General features: G+C 54.4%; 1 protein-coding gene across 1 annotated transcript in view; it reads left to right on the top strand.

Moving 5' to 3' along the window:
* Positions 1 to 7,227, top strand: part of PRDM16 (PR/SET domain 16) — a 337,762-nt gene extending 330,535 nt beyond the window's left edge. Inside the window, exons 15-17 of the mRNA XM_055582479.1 lie at positions 1,543 to 1,776; positions 2,934 to 3,108; positions 4,268 to 7,227. Coding sequence (XP_055438454.1) covers positions 1,543 to 1,776; positions 2,934 to 3,108; positions 4,268 to 4,402 — 544 coding nt within the window. The 3' untranslated portion in view covers positions 4,403 to 7,227. The remainder of the gene's footprint in view (positions 1 to 1,542; positions 1,777 to 2,933; positions 3,109 to 4,267) is intronic.
* The last annotated feature ends 5,745 nt before the right edge of the window (positions 7,228 to 12,972 follow it).

Raw genomic sequence — 12,972 nt, 5'->3', positions numbered from 1 at the left:
ATCCCCCACCCTCAACGAGCGCTGGTGTTTGACGCAGGCCTCCCACCAATGAGCAGATTTCTGTGCAGGGCAAGGCACGGTGCCAGGACAAAGTGCTCATTCATGGTCGCTGCTCCCACAGAGAAGGGCTTGTATATAAACGCACAGAGACTCAGGTTCAGTTAAATGACACTCAGGGCTTTGCGCTGGCCCAAGCTCCCCACCTGTGCTGTCCATCAGCACTCAGGGTGGGGACTGTTCTCACATTCCCCCGGAGGGCGTGGGTTCTGAGATGACAAACCCCACCCAAGAGGACCTGCCAAGACCCATGGAGGGAGGCAGTACCTGGATCTGGGGTCCTCACCACAGGTGGACAGACGTGAACCTGATGCCCAGCATCAAGGGAGACACATTAGGGTCCTGCCTGTCCTGGAGAATAGGTCAGCTGTCAGCAACTGTACACTCTACGGTGGAAAGATGAGAAGTGAAGACGAGGAGGGAGCGGGGGGAGGGGTTGGGGCCCAAGAACTGAACCACCTGGAGCTTCCCAGCCCATCCACTCAGCTCTGTATTTGGAGATGGTGACCACTTGGAGAAGACATCCCTCTTGCCTTAGTGCCCCAAGCAGGACCCTGAGTCTCTCCCAACAGCAGGGGATGGACTCCCATGGGCTGTGTGAGGTCCAGAAGGGGTTAAGTCCGGGGGCTCAGAACTCCAATTCACGAAGCATGTGCCTTGCCCCCCATCCACCTCCACCCATGTGTGGGACACCTGCCCAGGTGGCCTTGGGCCCAGCCCATGTGTGGCCACGGCACCTGGTCATGAACTTGCAGATGAACCGAACAACGCTGTTGTCATTTTCTCAAAGTAATGGGCACCCTCTTCCTCATGGCTCGTTTTCTCTTTTCAATAATGAGGACCAGAATGGGAAAGGCCCCCAGCTGCAAGGACCCCTGGGGATGAGGGGAGGGGTCTGAGCTGCAGGAGAGACAGCCAGTCTCAGAAACACACTCACCCTGGAGGGGTTCCATCGCCAACAACAGCCCAGTCCACATGGCCCAGAGCCCCAGGTCCGAGATACCCCTCTGTGGAGGGCCGCCTAGTCCTCGTGCCCTCGTGGCAGGTGGGGAAGAGCAAGCACTCATCAGGGTGGGGCCACACACCTCCCACACTCTGAACCTCCCCAGGGATACCCCTTGTGCAGGGCCCAAGCCCAGTATCAGCTCCCAGGACCCCTTGCCCTCCAGGCCAGCGTAGCACCCTTCCTGAATCCCTGAGTGTCCCGTGTCTATGCCAGCATGACGGGAGCCTGCTGCCCAGCAGTTCCTGCCCAGCTTCATCCTGGTCGTGGGCAGGTGCCCTTCCATTTTTTAATCACTTGGAACAGCGGCCGAGGACGAAGACGGGCTGCTCAGAACCCCAGCTCTGAGGGTCTAGTGATAGAGAAGGGCAGGCTGCCATCGGAGGAGGCTGGGGGCATCAGGGATGGCAGGGGGCCAGAGCCACTGGAACCAAGTTGCTGCCTCAGGACATCTGTGGTCAGCTCCCTCTGTGTCATTTCAGGCCAGAAGTCCAGGACCTAGATGGCACCTCCCAGTGCCCGGGCCTGGCCATCAGGAAGCCAGAGGACGTGGAGGAGGAGGAGGAAGAGGAGCTGGAGGAGGATGATGACAGCCTGGCAGGGAAGTCACAGGACGACACCGCATCCCCCACACCCGAGCCTCAGGGTGCCTACGAGGACGATGAGGATGAGGAGCCACCCACCTCCCTGGCCGTGGGCTTTGACCACACCCGAAGGTGGGCACCTGCCCTCTGTGGGCCCCAAGTGCTTGGGCCCCAGGCAGGGAGACGGGCAAGCACCGAGGGGGTGACCTCACTCCCACACCGTCCACCCTGCCAGTGGGGTTCTCTCCTTCCCAGTAGGTGTTTCCACTGCAAGGACTTCTGTGCACAGGTCAGGGTGAGACCAGGCCCCAAACTCACACACACATGCACACATACCTGCACACACATACACACAATGCACATGTGCATACATGTACACGTGTACACATATGCATGTGTGTGCGTGCGTGCATATGTGCACACATGCATGTGTGAACACCACATGTGCAACTGTGTACACACCCTCACCCGTGTGTGCACATGTGTATACATGTGCACACATACACAGTGTGGGCACACGTGCACATACATGTGTGAACACCACATGTGCAACTGTGTGCACACCCTCGCCCGTGTGGGCACATGTATATACATGTACACACATGAAGGTGCATGTTTATACACATCTGTGTATACATGTGCATGCGCACACATGCTTCACCCAGTCCAGAAGCAAAGCAAGGCAGGCAAAGGCTGAGAAGGAGCTGATCAGGGACCTGTGGGTGATCTCCAGCCCCGCAGAACCAGGAGTAGTGACGTCTGTCTTCAACAGGCTGTGGGTGGGGGTTGAGCACCAATGATTTTGAAAGCTGGCAGAGGAGAGCCTCTCCTGCTGCGTCCCCACTGCTCACTGCCTACATTCAGCACCGGTAATGCCACCAGCATTCAAGGTCCTCCTGGGGGTGGCTGGCAGATCCTGCGGGCCCTTCAGAGATGGCCCATTAACTCCCACTCTGGGCCCTGAGAGTGGGCCCCCCAGAACAACCCAGATTTCGGGAACCAAGACCTCTGCCCTGCTCCCAGCCTGTGCTCTGTGCCCAGGGACCCGGCGCCCTGCCTGTGCTCGCAATGTGTGTGCACGCACAGACCTCCTCTGTGTCCTCCATCACTTTCCTGTATCTGTGTGGCTTCCGTCCACGTGTCCATGTGTCCGTGTGTCTGTCTCCTGTGCATGTGGCTCGTGGAGACGCTGTGGTGTGCATGCAGGCACAGAGCTGGCCGTGGGGCTTCAGAGAGGCGGCCGAGGCCAGACAGGCTGACAGCAGGCCCCTCTCCGGTCATTGGTGCAGGTGTGTTGAGGAGCCACCAGGCGGTCTCTTAGCTTTGGAGCCGATGCCGACTTTTGGGAAGGGGCTGGATCTCCGCAGAACAGCTGAGGAAACGTTTGAAGTTAAAGATGTGCTTAATTCTACCTTAGATTCTGAGACTTTAAAACAGACCCTGTACAGGCAGGCTAAGAACCAGGTAGGTACCTACCAGAGCCTGCCCCCGACCTTCCCCAGGCTGGATGGCAGGCCCCAGCTGTGCATCCCCGACCAGGGACCACCTCCCTTCTCTCTGTGGCCGTCCCATGTCTGCATGGGGGACACCCGGGACTCCAGCCCTCCCATGCCCATTGCTTTGGCTAGAGAGACCCCCAAATGATTCCCTTTCCATGAAAACAAGGGTGGGGAGAGGTTGAGGGCAGATGAACGAGAGCCAGACCCTCACAAGGGCGCTCCCCCAGTCCCACAGTGCTCCTGGACATGAGGGTCCTGGCCCTCATATACCGGGAGGGTGGTATCCACTGGCAGTGCCCTCGTGGCTGCACTGGCCTTCCTCTGCCTCTGCCCAAGCAGGAGTGATGGTAGCCCAGGGTCCTCTCGAGGGACGCTCCCCCGTCGGGCTCACGGGCTCCAAGCTGCAACTATGGCAAGCCAGCAGGGCACAGGCTGGCCGGCATGACTCACCCTCAGCCTAGGGGCTGCAGGACCCTGGTTATTTTCAGCTTGGGGGACTTGGGGTTCCACTCAGCTCTCCGCAGCTCACCCAAGTCTGAGCAAAAACCGTCTGCGTGTCTGTCTTCGTCTCTTTACTAATCCTGTCCAGAGTGTGAAATTGGGTGGACACACCTCACCCCACCTGCTCTGAGCAGCCCTGGGTCCCATCCACTTGTGCTCTGGGGGCCAAGCTGGGCTCTGGGCCAGAGGCACGTCTGCTCTCAGCTCAGAAATGCTGCACGCCACGCCCCTGAAATGGCTCTGTGCCACCGCCACAGTCATCCACACCGGACAGGGCCCACCAGGCAGGGCCTGCGCCTCCTCGATGGGGTCTCAGCAGTAACCATCAGCACCCTGGTCCCCCTGAAAAGCATGCTTGCCTGTGAATCCATGCTGATCACCAGGGATGTAGGGGCACCTGCAAGGGCGGATGTGCCCCAAAGAGGCTGAGGGTTTTAGTGGCCGTCTGCAAAGATGCCTCCTCTGCAGGCCAGCCCCCAACACCTTTGCCCCCACCTCACCTCTGGGTCTGAGGTCAGTGGGAGGGGGTGGGAGGCCAGGAGGGCATGGGCTGGCCTGGGGTCTACAGGACCCACCCCACACCACTCACCTGCACTCCTGTGTGTGCCCTCCCCTCCATCCAGGCGTATGCAATGATGCTGTCCCTTTCCGAGGACACTCCTCTCCACACCTCTTCCCAGGGCCCTCTGGACGCTTGGCTGAACATCGCGGGAGCCACGCCAGAGTCTGGAGCCTTTAACCCCATCAACCACCTCTGACCGGCCTGAGAGGGGCTGGGGTCAGAGTCCAAGTGAGGCCACCAGGGCCCCCAACTTCCCAACAGAAATCTCCATGGCAGAAGACGGAGGCAAGGGCCTTGGGAGCCTGTGCGGCCTGGGGCCAAGGAGACCCCTGCTTGTCACCTGTATCTGACCACTCCTCCGCGTCTGTTCCCCTCTCCATGGTCCAACTCTGACTTTTGCAATGAAAACTCAGAACCCGGCATCCTTGGAGCCATCATAGGGTTTCACTGGCTCCAAGCATCAGTCTTGAGAACGGCCTTCAGTTGGTACAGCTCACTCTATCCGGGCACAGCACTGGGGGCTGCCTCACAGAGTCAACCCCATGGGCAAGGACGGGGTTTGAACCCCACACCGAGGCTGGTGGGCCTCTCCCGGGCGCCGTGTGGCATCTTGGGAGAGAAAGGACATCTGGGCGTGCTCTAAGGAGGGAATCGCCCTGACAATTTTTATAAAGAAAATGACAAGAATGATCCTTTTGGTAATCTTATTGACGACAGAGTCTATTTAAGCATGTGGTTTTAAAAATAGACAGTATTTTTTAAAAAAAAAATCACAAAGTGACTTGCAAATTGTTTTTTAAAAGTAATTTTGCATTGCTTTGAAATCTCAGCTTCTTTGCAAACCCAAACCTGCCTGGGACCCAGCCCTGCGTTTGGGGGTGTTCTTTATACTGTAGATAATGGAGAGATTTTCTATCCCTGACTGTGTTTGTAAAGCCAAGGTGATTCTGGGCACCCCGCCCCCAGAACCGAGGGGCGGAGCCCACTCCCGGGAGCAGTTTGAGACTGTGCCTGGAACCAGATACGATGTCCTGGGCTGGCCCAAGGCTGGGACTCAGAGATGTGCCTGTCATTGTGTGACATGGGATTTGTGCCCACATCCCCCACCCAGAGGGAGGTCGGAGCAGGGACTTGGTCCCCAGCGCAGAAGTGGCCAAGCCCCTCCGCCCACCCCCGCACCATTCTGCAGAAGGCGGGGCCCGCCATCATCTTGGGATCTCCAGCACCCACCCACCCCACCCCCTGTGGATGGACAAGGGGAAGGGAGTGGGCACCCCCCCATAGGGGCTGCCGTGGGGTGCACTCCAAGGCTCCTCTGCTCCAGGCTGCCAAGCTCCATGCTCACCTGAGACCCCAGGACACAACTGCCACTTCGCTCTTTGTGTGGGTTCCTGGCGGGCGGGACCCGGCTCCAGAAGGACGGGAGTCCAGGTGCGACCTCCACAAAGAGCTAAGACAGCACAGCCCTGAGGGGATGGACGGCACCTCCCAGAACCAGGCTGCTCTCCACTCGATGGGCTTTAAATTATTCCCATAGGGGCCAATTTCAAATAATTGTTGTTGTTTTTTTTTCCCTGATGGAATTGACCTTAATCTGTATATAACTTGTAATTTTTTCTAATTCATTTCTTTTCTTATTTTATTTCTTCCTTAACAGTATTTTTGGCATTAGACATTCTTATTGTGAAGAAATAATGTTAATATAAGTATCTAGTGAAGGACCAAAACCGTGTAATAAGGTTGTGTGTTGTGTGATCAATAACCAGGGAGTGGGGCGATTTTTAATGTGCCAAATACCCCACATCCCCCACCCCCCAACGAATCCTGCTGCCCGTTTTCCAGACAATCATGTGTTTTTGTTAAATTTGAGTTTCAGTTGCATTTAAGACAAGTGCTCTATTTATTTCTTTTATTGTTTGGAAGAAAAACGAAGACTAGCATCCCAAGAAGAAGAGGAAAAAAACCCGCCCAAGTTGCCCTAAGAAATGTGTGAAAATACAAATGGTCATGGAGTGGCCAACCGTCCAGCCGCTCCAGGCCAAGACAATCGTCCGCCTGGGCACTGGGGGTTCGGCTTCACAGTGGGGACCTGTGGATGGGGATCCCCAAGGGCGCACAGACGTGCAGATCCTAGTGAAAGGATTTGGCCTTTCCCGGATCCGGTCAAGGTACCACTCAGAGCGCCTTCCACGTGGGAACAGGCTGGAACGTGGCCCCCAGGGCGGTCAGAGAAGCTGCTGGCAGAGGAGCCGCCTGCAGCCGCACCCACAAGGATTTACAGACACGGCTGCTCACACCACCTCAGAAGCTTCCTTCACCCCACCCCCGCAGTGGACCCTCCTGGTGTGTCGCAATTTCCAACTCTCCCTCGGTTGCGATGGGACCCCTTTGAAAAGTCAACCTCAGATACCACCTCCCCATTTCTGTAAACCCAAATTATATGATTTCTTCTGCTAAACAATAAGGTGTGTGCTTTTTTTTGCGATTTGACTCTCTCTGTCCAAAGCAGGATGTTTGGGCAGGTGGAGGCCTGAGTGTCTGTTCCCTGCAGCCCAGCCCTTCCGTTCACCTCTGGTCTCTCTGTGACGGTCACAGTTGGGTTTCTGTAGCTGATCTTAAACTCTGACTCTTTCCTTCCCCATCCCCAAGAACCCTGACTGCACATTTTAAGTCCTGTTTTTTGTCCCCCTTGAAAACAGAGTAAGCCCAGTTTCTCCTCCAGCCTGAGCATTTGGCAGATTCACTGGCAGGGAGGGTTCTGTCCTTGGACCCTCAGATAAAAAGATCACTTATTTCCTACGCCTGGTGGGTCCATGAAGCCTGGCCTCAAAGTTGAGCATTGTCCCAACCACAGTCAGCTGCCCCTCCCCAGGTCTTCTCTGCCCCCAAGGCTCCAGCACCAGCCACCTGCTCAGACCCAGGGGGATGCCCTGGAGGGTCTGGGAGCTCGGGCTGGAGAATTCCAAGAGCCCAGCTTCATGGCATGGATGCAGCTGGTGGCTGGCTGGCCAACCAATGCATCTGTGGGTTGGTGGCCAGAGTCAGGGCTGTAAACTAGGAACCCCACTGGGCTAGCGTGCTGGGGCCAGGGCCCTTCACTCCAGCCTCGTCCGCTTCCCTCTTTGGACTGCTGACTCTCACCCCCAAGTGGAAATTTGGAAGGAGGTCTCCTCACCCTTCCCTCTTCTGCCCGTCAGACCCCAACCCCCACCTTGGGCCCAACTCTTTCATTCCCAGGACAAGCGGGTAGGACCCCAGGACTGCTGACCCTTTGGCCAGCCAGCCCTTCATAAGGGAAACCCAGAAGCCTCTGGTTGGAACCCAGAGACATGCATTTCTGCATCCCACCTGGAACCCTGGGGTGGGGATAAGTGACTGGGGTGGGCCTGAGAGACTGCCCAGCCTTAGTGGCCTTCCCATACGATGCCAAGAGTATGGCCAGTCCACCCAGACACTGATTGGCCCTGGAAACCCTGAGGGCCCTTGTCCTTCTGCGTCCTGGCTGCTTCCTCAGTGAACATTCGCAAAGCACTTGCCTGAAGACACATCCCTTGTGTTAGCCCTGAAGCCTCAAAGCACTGGATTGTGGCGCCCCGGGCCCCAGCCCCGCCCCCCCCACTACTGCCCAAGTGACTGAAATCTACTGAGCTTACTCACCGTGCTGTCCTGGGAGGGGCAGGGGCAGCACCCCAGGAGAGCACCCCGCACTGCTGCCTGGGGCGGTGGCGGGGAACGGACGGGGAGCCGGGCACCTCGCTCCCCTCCCGGCTGGGGACGCGGGGACATAGCTGCTCCTGGTCGGTGGAGGTCAGCCGGGTCTCAAAAGCCATGAATGTCTCTGTAGCGATGAGTGATACTGTGACTAAGACGTCCTCACGAGATGCCAAGGAGCGTCCCTCTCCTCCTGCCATTCCAGTGTTTATGTCTTCCTTCTTTTCTGTCACGGATTCGTATTACCACTTGTGGGGGGAAAAAAGTAAGAGAAGATAGAATGAAAAGGCAGCTTATGTTTCCAGATGTGCAATTCACTCATGAACAAAGTTATCCTGAAGGCTCCTTCCCGCGCACCTCTCTTCCTCGTTCTCCAAACGAGGGAAGCTGAGCCCCACGTCCACACGGGACTGAGGGCATCCATACGCGTACACACTGGTGACACCCCAAACCCGTGCGTCCACGTCATCCTTCGCCAGCGTTCCATTACGATCCGGTTTTTTTTTTCTTTTCTTTTTTTTTCTTTTAGAGCTGTATAGTGTTGAAAAGAAGTCAAGTGTAAATGTCTGGTTTTTCTCCATAATGTTTTTTTTAAAAAAACCATTGAGAAGGAGGCTGGTGTATGTCCCACGTCCCCCGATTGTAAATTTGCTTCCGTTCTAAGTAAACTGCATGGCTCGTATGTAGTCATTATCGTGTCTGTTCGTGAAATTTTTACGAAAAGGAAAATCCCATAGATGCACTTATTAAATATGTGATTAGAGTCTGCGTCCTCGAGACTAGGAGTCCTGAACTGCCCACATGGAAGACGCAGTTCTTAACATGGAAATCGCTGTGGGAGAAGGAAAGGAAAAGACACCAAGTGTAGGAATCATTCAGAGAGTAACTCTGCAGATTTCATTTTGATGATGCTCGTGATAAAGACAAATGTACGTGTGTAGAGAAATGTCTTTAAGATGAAGCCTAGGAGAAGCTGATTTTGAGGTTGATGCTGTAGACTAGGACTGTATACCAAATGTAATCTTTCCGATGCTACAATGAATTTATACATGAGATTGATATGCAATAAATCTGTGTGCTTTTCTAAGCCTCTGTGCCTGCCTGCTTCACTCAGGGAGAACAGAGGCCTTGGAGGGCTGGGGAGGGATGGTGAGAACAGACTCAAGAGTCAGGGAGTGGCTAGTGGGGAGGCTCACCAGCCCTGATGGAGAGCCCCTCGTGCCATCCTCCTGTACCACCCCCAGGGCAGGTCCCCTTGCTGTTCCTGTTTTCCAGAAAAGAACAAGTTCAGAGAGGGCACCAACTACCCAGGACAGCCTTGCAGTGAGAGTGCTGGTCTCCTGCTGTGCCCTCCTCCAAGTGTGCCCACCTCAGGACAAGGTGCCCTTTAGGTATGGCCCCCAGGTGTACCCTGCTCCAGATGTGGCAGCCTCCAGGTGTTTCTACTCTTGATCATAGTGGCCTTCAGGTGTGTCCATCTCCAGGTGAGCCTACCTCTAGGCATGGCACCCTACTGGTGTGCCCACCTCCAAATGCAACTGCCCCCAGGTATTCTTACCCCAACATGTCCCTGCCCCCAGCGCCCATGCCCATGAACTCTCACCAGGGCCTCTTGATGGAGGAGAAGCCCATCCTATAAGGCCAGCCCCAAATCTGCCCCCCTCTGAGAGTAGACCTCCCCCCAGCCAGCCCTCCACTTCAGCTGTGTCTGCCCCACACACTGCTTCCAGCCAGGGCCTTAGCCTGACCCACCAGCAATGGCCAGATGGATCAAGGCAGGAGCAAAGGCCAGGGCTGCAGGAGGAGCAAACACAGCCCCGCAGGGCACCCCTCCTTCTGTGTACCCAGGCATTCCTTCTTGGGGCCCATTTGTCAGGTTGCACAAAGAAATGAAGAACAGATGATGAATAGGTGAATGGATGGATAGATGGATGATGAATGGATGATGGATGGGTGGATGGATAGTAGATGGACAGATGGATGGGTGGATGGATGGATAGATGGTGGATAAATGTATGGAAAGATGTGTGGATGGATGGATGAATAAATGTGTGGGTGGATGGATGATGGATAGGTGGGTGGATCCCCTATGAATGGATGGATGGAACGATGGATGAATGATGGGTGGGTGGGTGGATGGATAGCTGGGTAGATAGATGATGGATGGGTAGTTTGCTGTAAGAACCCTCACTCAACATGGATCTTGAGACCTCCAGTGCCTCTGAAGGGGGCTGAACCTGCTCTGAGAGAGGTAACAGAAGGGGGCAAGGCCTGGGTTCCTCTAAATGGCAGCATCTCATAGCCACCAGAGGGAAAAAACTGCAGTTGACCTTGGAACAATATCCCTGGGCCCAAATCTGGGTACTGAGTCTCTTCACTTTCTTCACACCTTCAAGTATGTGTGTCTCCAGGGTAGCACTGGTTGGGGGAAGCAGTTAAACATTTTAAGGTGATTTCTTCCCTGGTGTGACTGTCATCCTGTGATCTGAATCCTGTGGTCAGATATGGGCTTTGCCCTGGAGTTCCAAGCACAGGGATGGCTTGAGAAATAAATTTCCATTCTCAGAGGACAAATGATGCAAATCACAGAACTGGTGAATGGCCACACTTCCAAAAGCCATTCACCAAGATGAAGTGACAGTCTCTAGCCCACCCCGTTATGCCCTCCCAAGCTCCCCAGGCAGGCTGCCATCAGGGGCCAGAGCTCCCATCTTTGTTCAGCCCAGCAGTCTTTCTCTATGCCCTCCACCCCCGAAGAGAGAGGAGTATCCCGGGACAGGAGCCTGTCTGATAAGAGCCCTATTGTCAGGGGACCTCAGAGGGAAAGAGCAGAGGCACAGAGAACAGGCTGGCAAGCCAACACTGTCTCCCTGAAGCCCAGCTCCTGGCAGGGAAGATCGAGGAAAAAAGCTCCATTTTGGAAACAAGGGGGGTGAAAATCAACAGGAGAAAAATGTGTCAATGAGAAATCTGTTTTCTGGGAAAAGAGATGCTTTTGAATTCCCCTTCAGATTCATTTTGGGCCAAGTAAGCCTGTTGGTTATTTGCAGAGAAGCTATTTTGAGAATCATTAACTTCATTTCTCGGGGCAACAAAAGTCTTCCCCAAAATCAAAAAGTATCTTATTTTGGGGTAAAATGGCTAGACACAGGCTGGCTTTTGTGGGAACAGATGGATGAGCAAGAGGGGCCCAGGATAACAAGATGCTCAGAGCAGGGTTCTGGGGTGGGAGGTGGCTGCCGGCCACAGCCTGCGCTGTGGTCCTCACGAAGGGAAGAGCGCTGTGCACAGCACTGCCAGGCCACATCCTCCCCAAAACTTACACCCAGCTCAGGAAAGGGAGGTGGAGTTTGCTCCAGAGCTTCAGGACAGAGAGGACAGAATTCCATGGTTATAAGACAGGGAGGCCTGAGCACCAGTTGAGGCCCAACAGAGAGGCTGTGAGTGCAAGTGAAGGTCACTCAGTCATGTTCAACTCTGCAATCCCATGAACTATAGCCCGCCAGGCTCCTCTGTCCACAGAATTCTCCAGGCAAGAATATTGGAGTGGGTAGCCATTCCTTTCTCCAGGGGATCTGCCCAAACCAGGGATCAAACCCAGGTTTCCCACATTGCAGGCAGATTCTTTACCATCTGAGCCACCAGGGAAGCCCAACAGAGAGTCTGGGGAACCAAAAGCCCAAGGGAGGTAGTTGGCTCTTTCTCCTAGGATCCAGTTAAAACCCAGGATTCATGACCCACCAGGCCTTGGAGCTCTGGATGACTTATGTGGTCCTGTCTTCAAGTTCACTGATCTTTCCTTCTGTAGTGTCTAATCTGTTAACTCCATCCAGTATGTTTTTAAATGTTCGTATCTTATATATCTTTTTCATCTTCAGAATTTTCATTTGATTCCACATTCTTTTTCTTTTGATCATATTCATTATACATTATACTTTCTCTTTTATGTTCAAGGCTTCCCTTATATCCTTGGAATAGTTATCATGTGTGTTAAGTCACTTCAGTCATGTCCAGCTCTTTGCGACCCTATGAACTATAGCCCACCAGGCTCCTCTGTCCATGGGATTCTCCAGGAAAGAATACTGGAGTTGCCATTTCCTTCTCCAGAGGATCTTCCCAATCTAGGCATCGAACCCACATTTCTTACATATCCTGCATCAGCAGATGGGTTCTTTACCACTAGCGCCACCCTTCATGAAGCAAAGCGAAGCGAAAGTCCCTCAGTCGTGTCCGACTCTTTGCAACCCCATGGACTGTTGTCCAGGGAATTCTCCAGGCCAGAATACTGGAGTGCGTAGTGTTTCCCTTCTCCAGGGGACCTTCCCAACCTAGGAATTGAACCCAGATCGCACTCATCGCAGGCAGATTCTTTACCAGCAGAACCACAAGGGAAGCTCTGCTGGTTGCATCATCTATGTGGTTTCTGGGTCTCTTTCTATTGGTTGCTTTTTCTCACACTTATAGGTCACGTGCCTATTAATGTTTCACTGGGTGCTGGAGGCGGTAAATGCAAAATGGTTGAGACCTCAGAGTTCGTTGACCTTCTTTTAAGAAATTTTCGGGCTGACAAGCAGTTAACTGACTTGGAGGCCAGCCTGGTCTTTGCTTGTTTCAAAAATGTAGAGCAGCCTCTGCTCCTTCCACCTAAGGTGTAAGCTTACCTTCACCTAATACGTGGCCTTTTTTGATCTCCAGCCAATGTCCTGGGGTCCATGAGGCCTCTTGGTCCTGGTGATTGGCTATCAAGTGTTTCCGAGCTTGTGTGGATGCTGGGAGCTGTTCTCTGCTCGGCTCCCAGGATCTCATTCTGCACACAGAGCAGAGCATTTGACCAGACTCAGGCTGACCCCGGGGGCTTCTCCAGATCCTTTTCTGCACTGGTGCCTTCCCTCTGAGGCTCTGCCTGCAAGTCCCAGTCCCCTCAGCCTCCCTGACCCCATCTCTGCCTGCCTCGACTAGCTCAGTGAAGCCTCTGTGTTCTGCTTTGTCCTGCCTCTCAGAAGAAAGTTGGGCAGGTGTGGGGCTCACCTCACTGGGTCCTCCCCCAACCCCCAC

The sequence above is a fragment of the Bubalus kerabau genome, chromosome 5 (genome assembly GCF_029407905.1).
Source record: "Bubalus kerabau isolate K-KA32 ecotype Philippines breed swamp buffalo chromosome 5, PCC_UOA_SB_1v2, whole genome shotgun sequence".
NCBI lineage: Eukaryota > Metazoa > Chordata > Mammalia > Artiodactyla > Bovidae > Bubalus > Bubalus kerabau.
The sequence above is the reverse complement of the archived record's forward strand: the minus strand, read 5'-3'. Positions and strand labels throughout refer to the sequence as shown.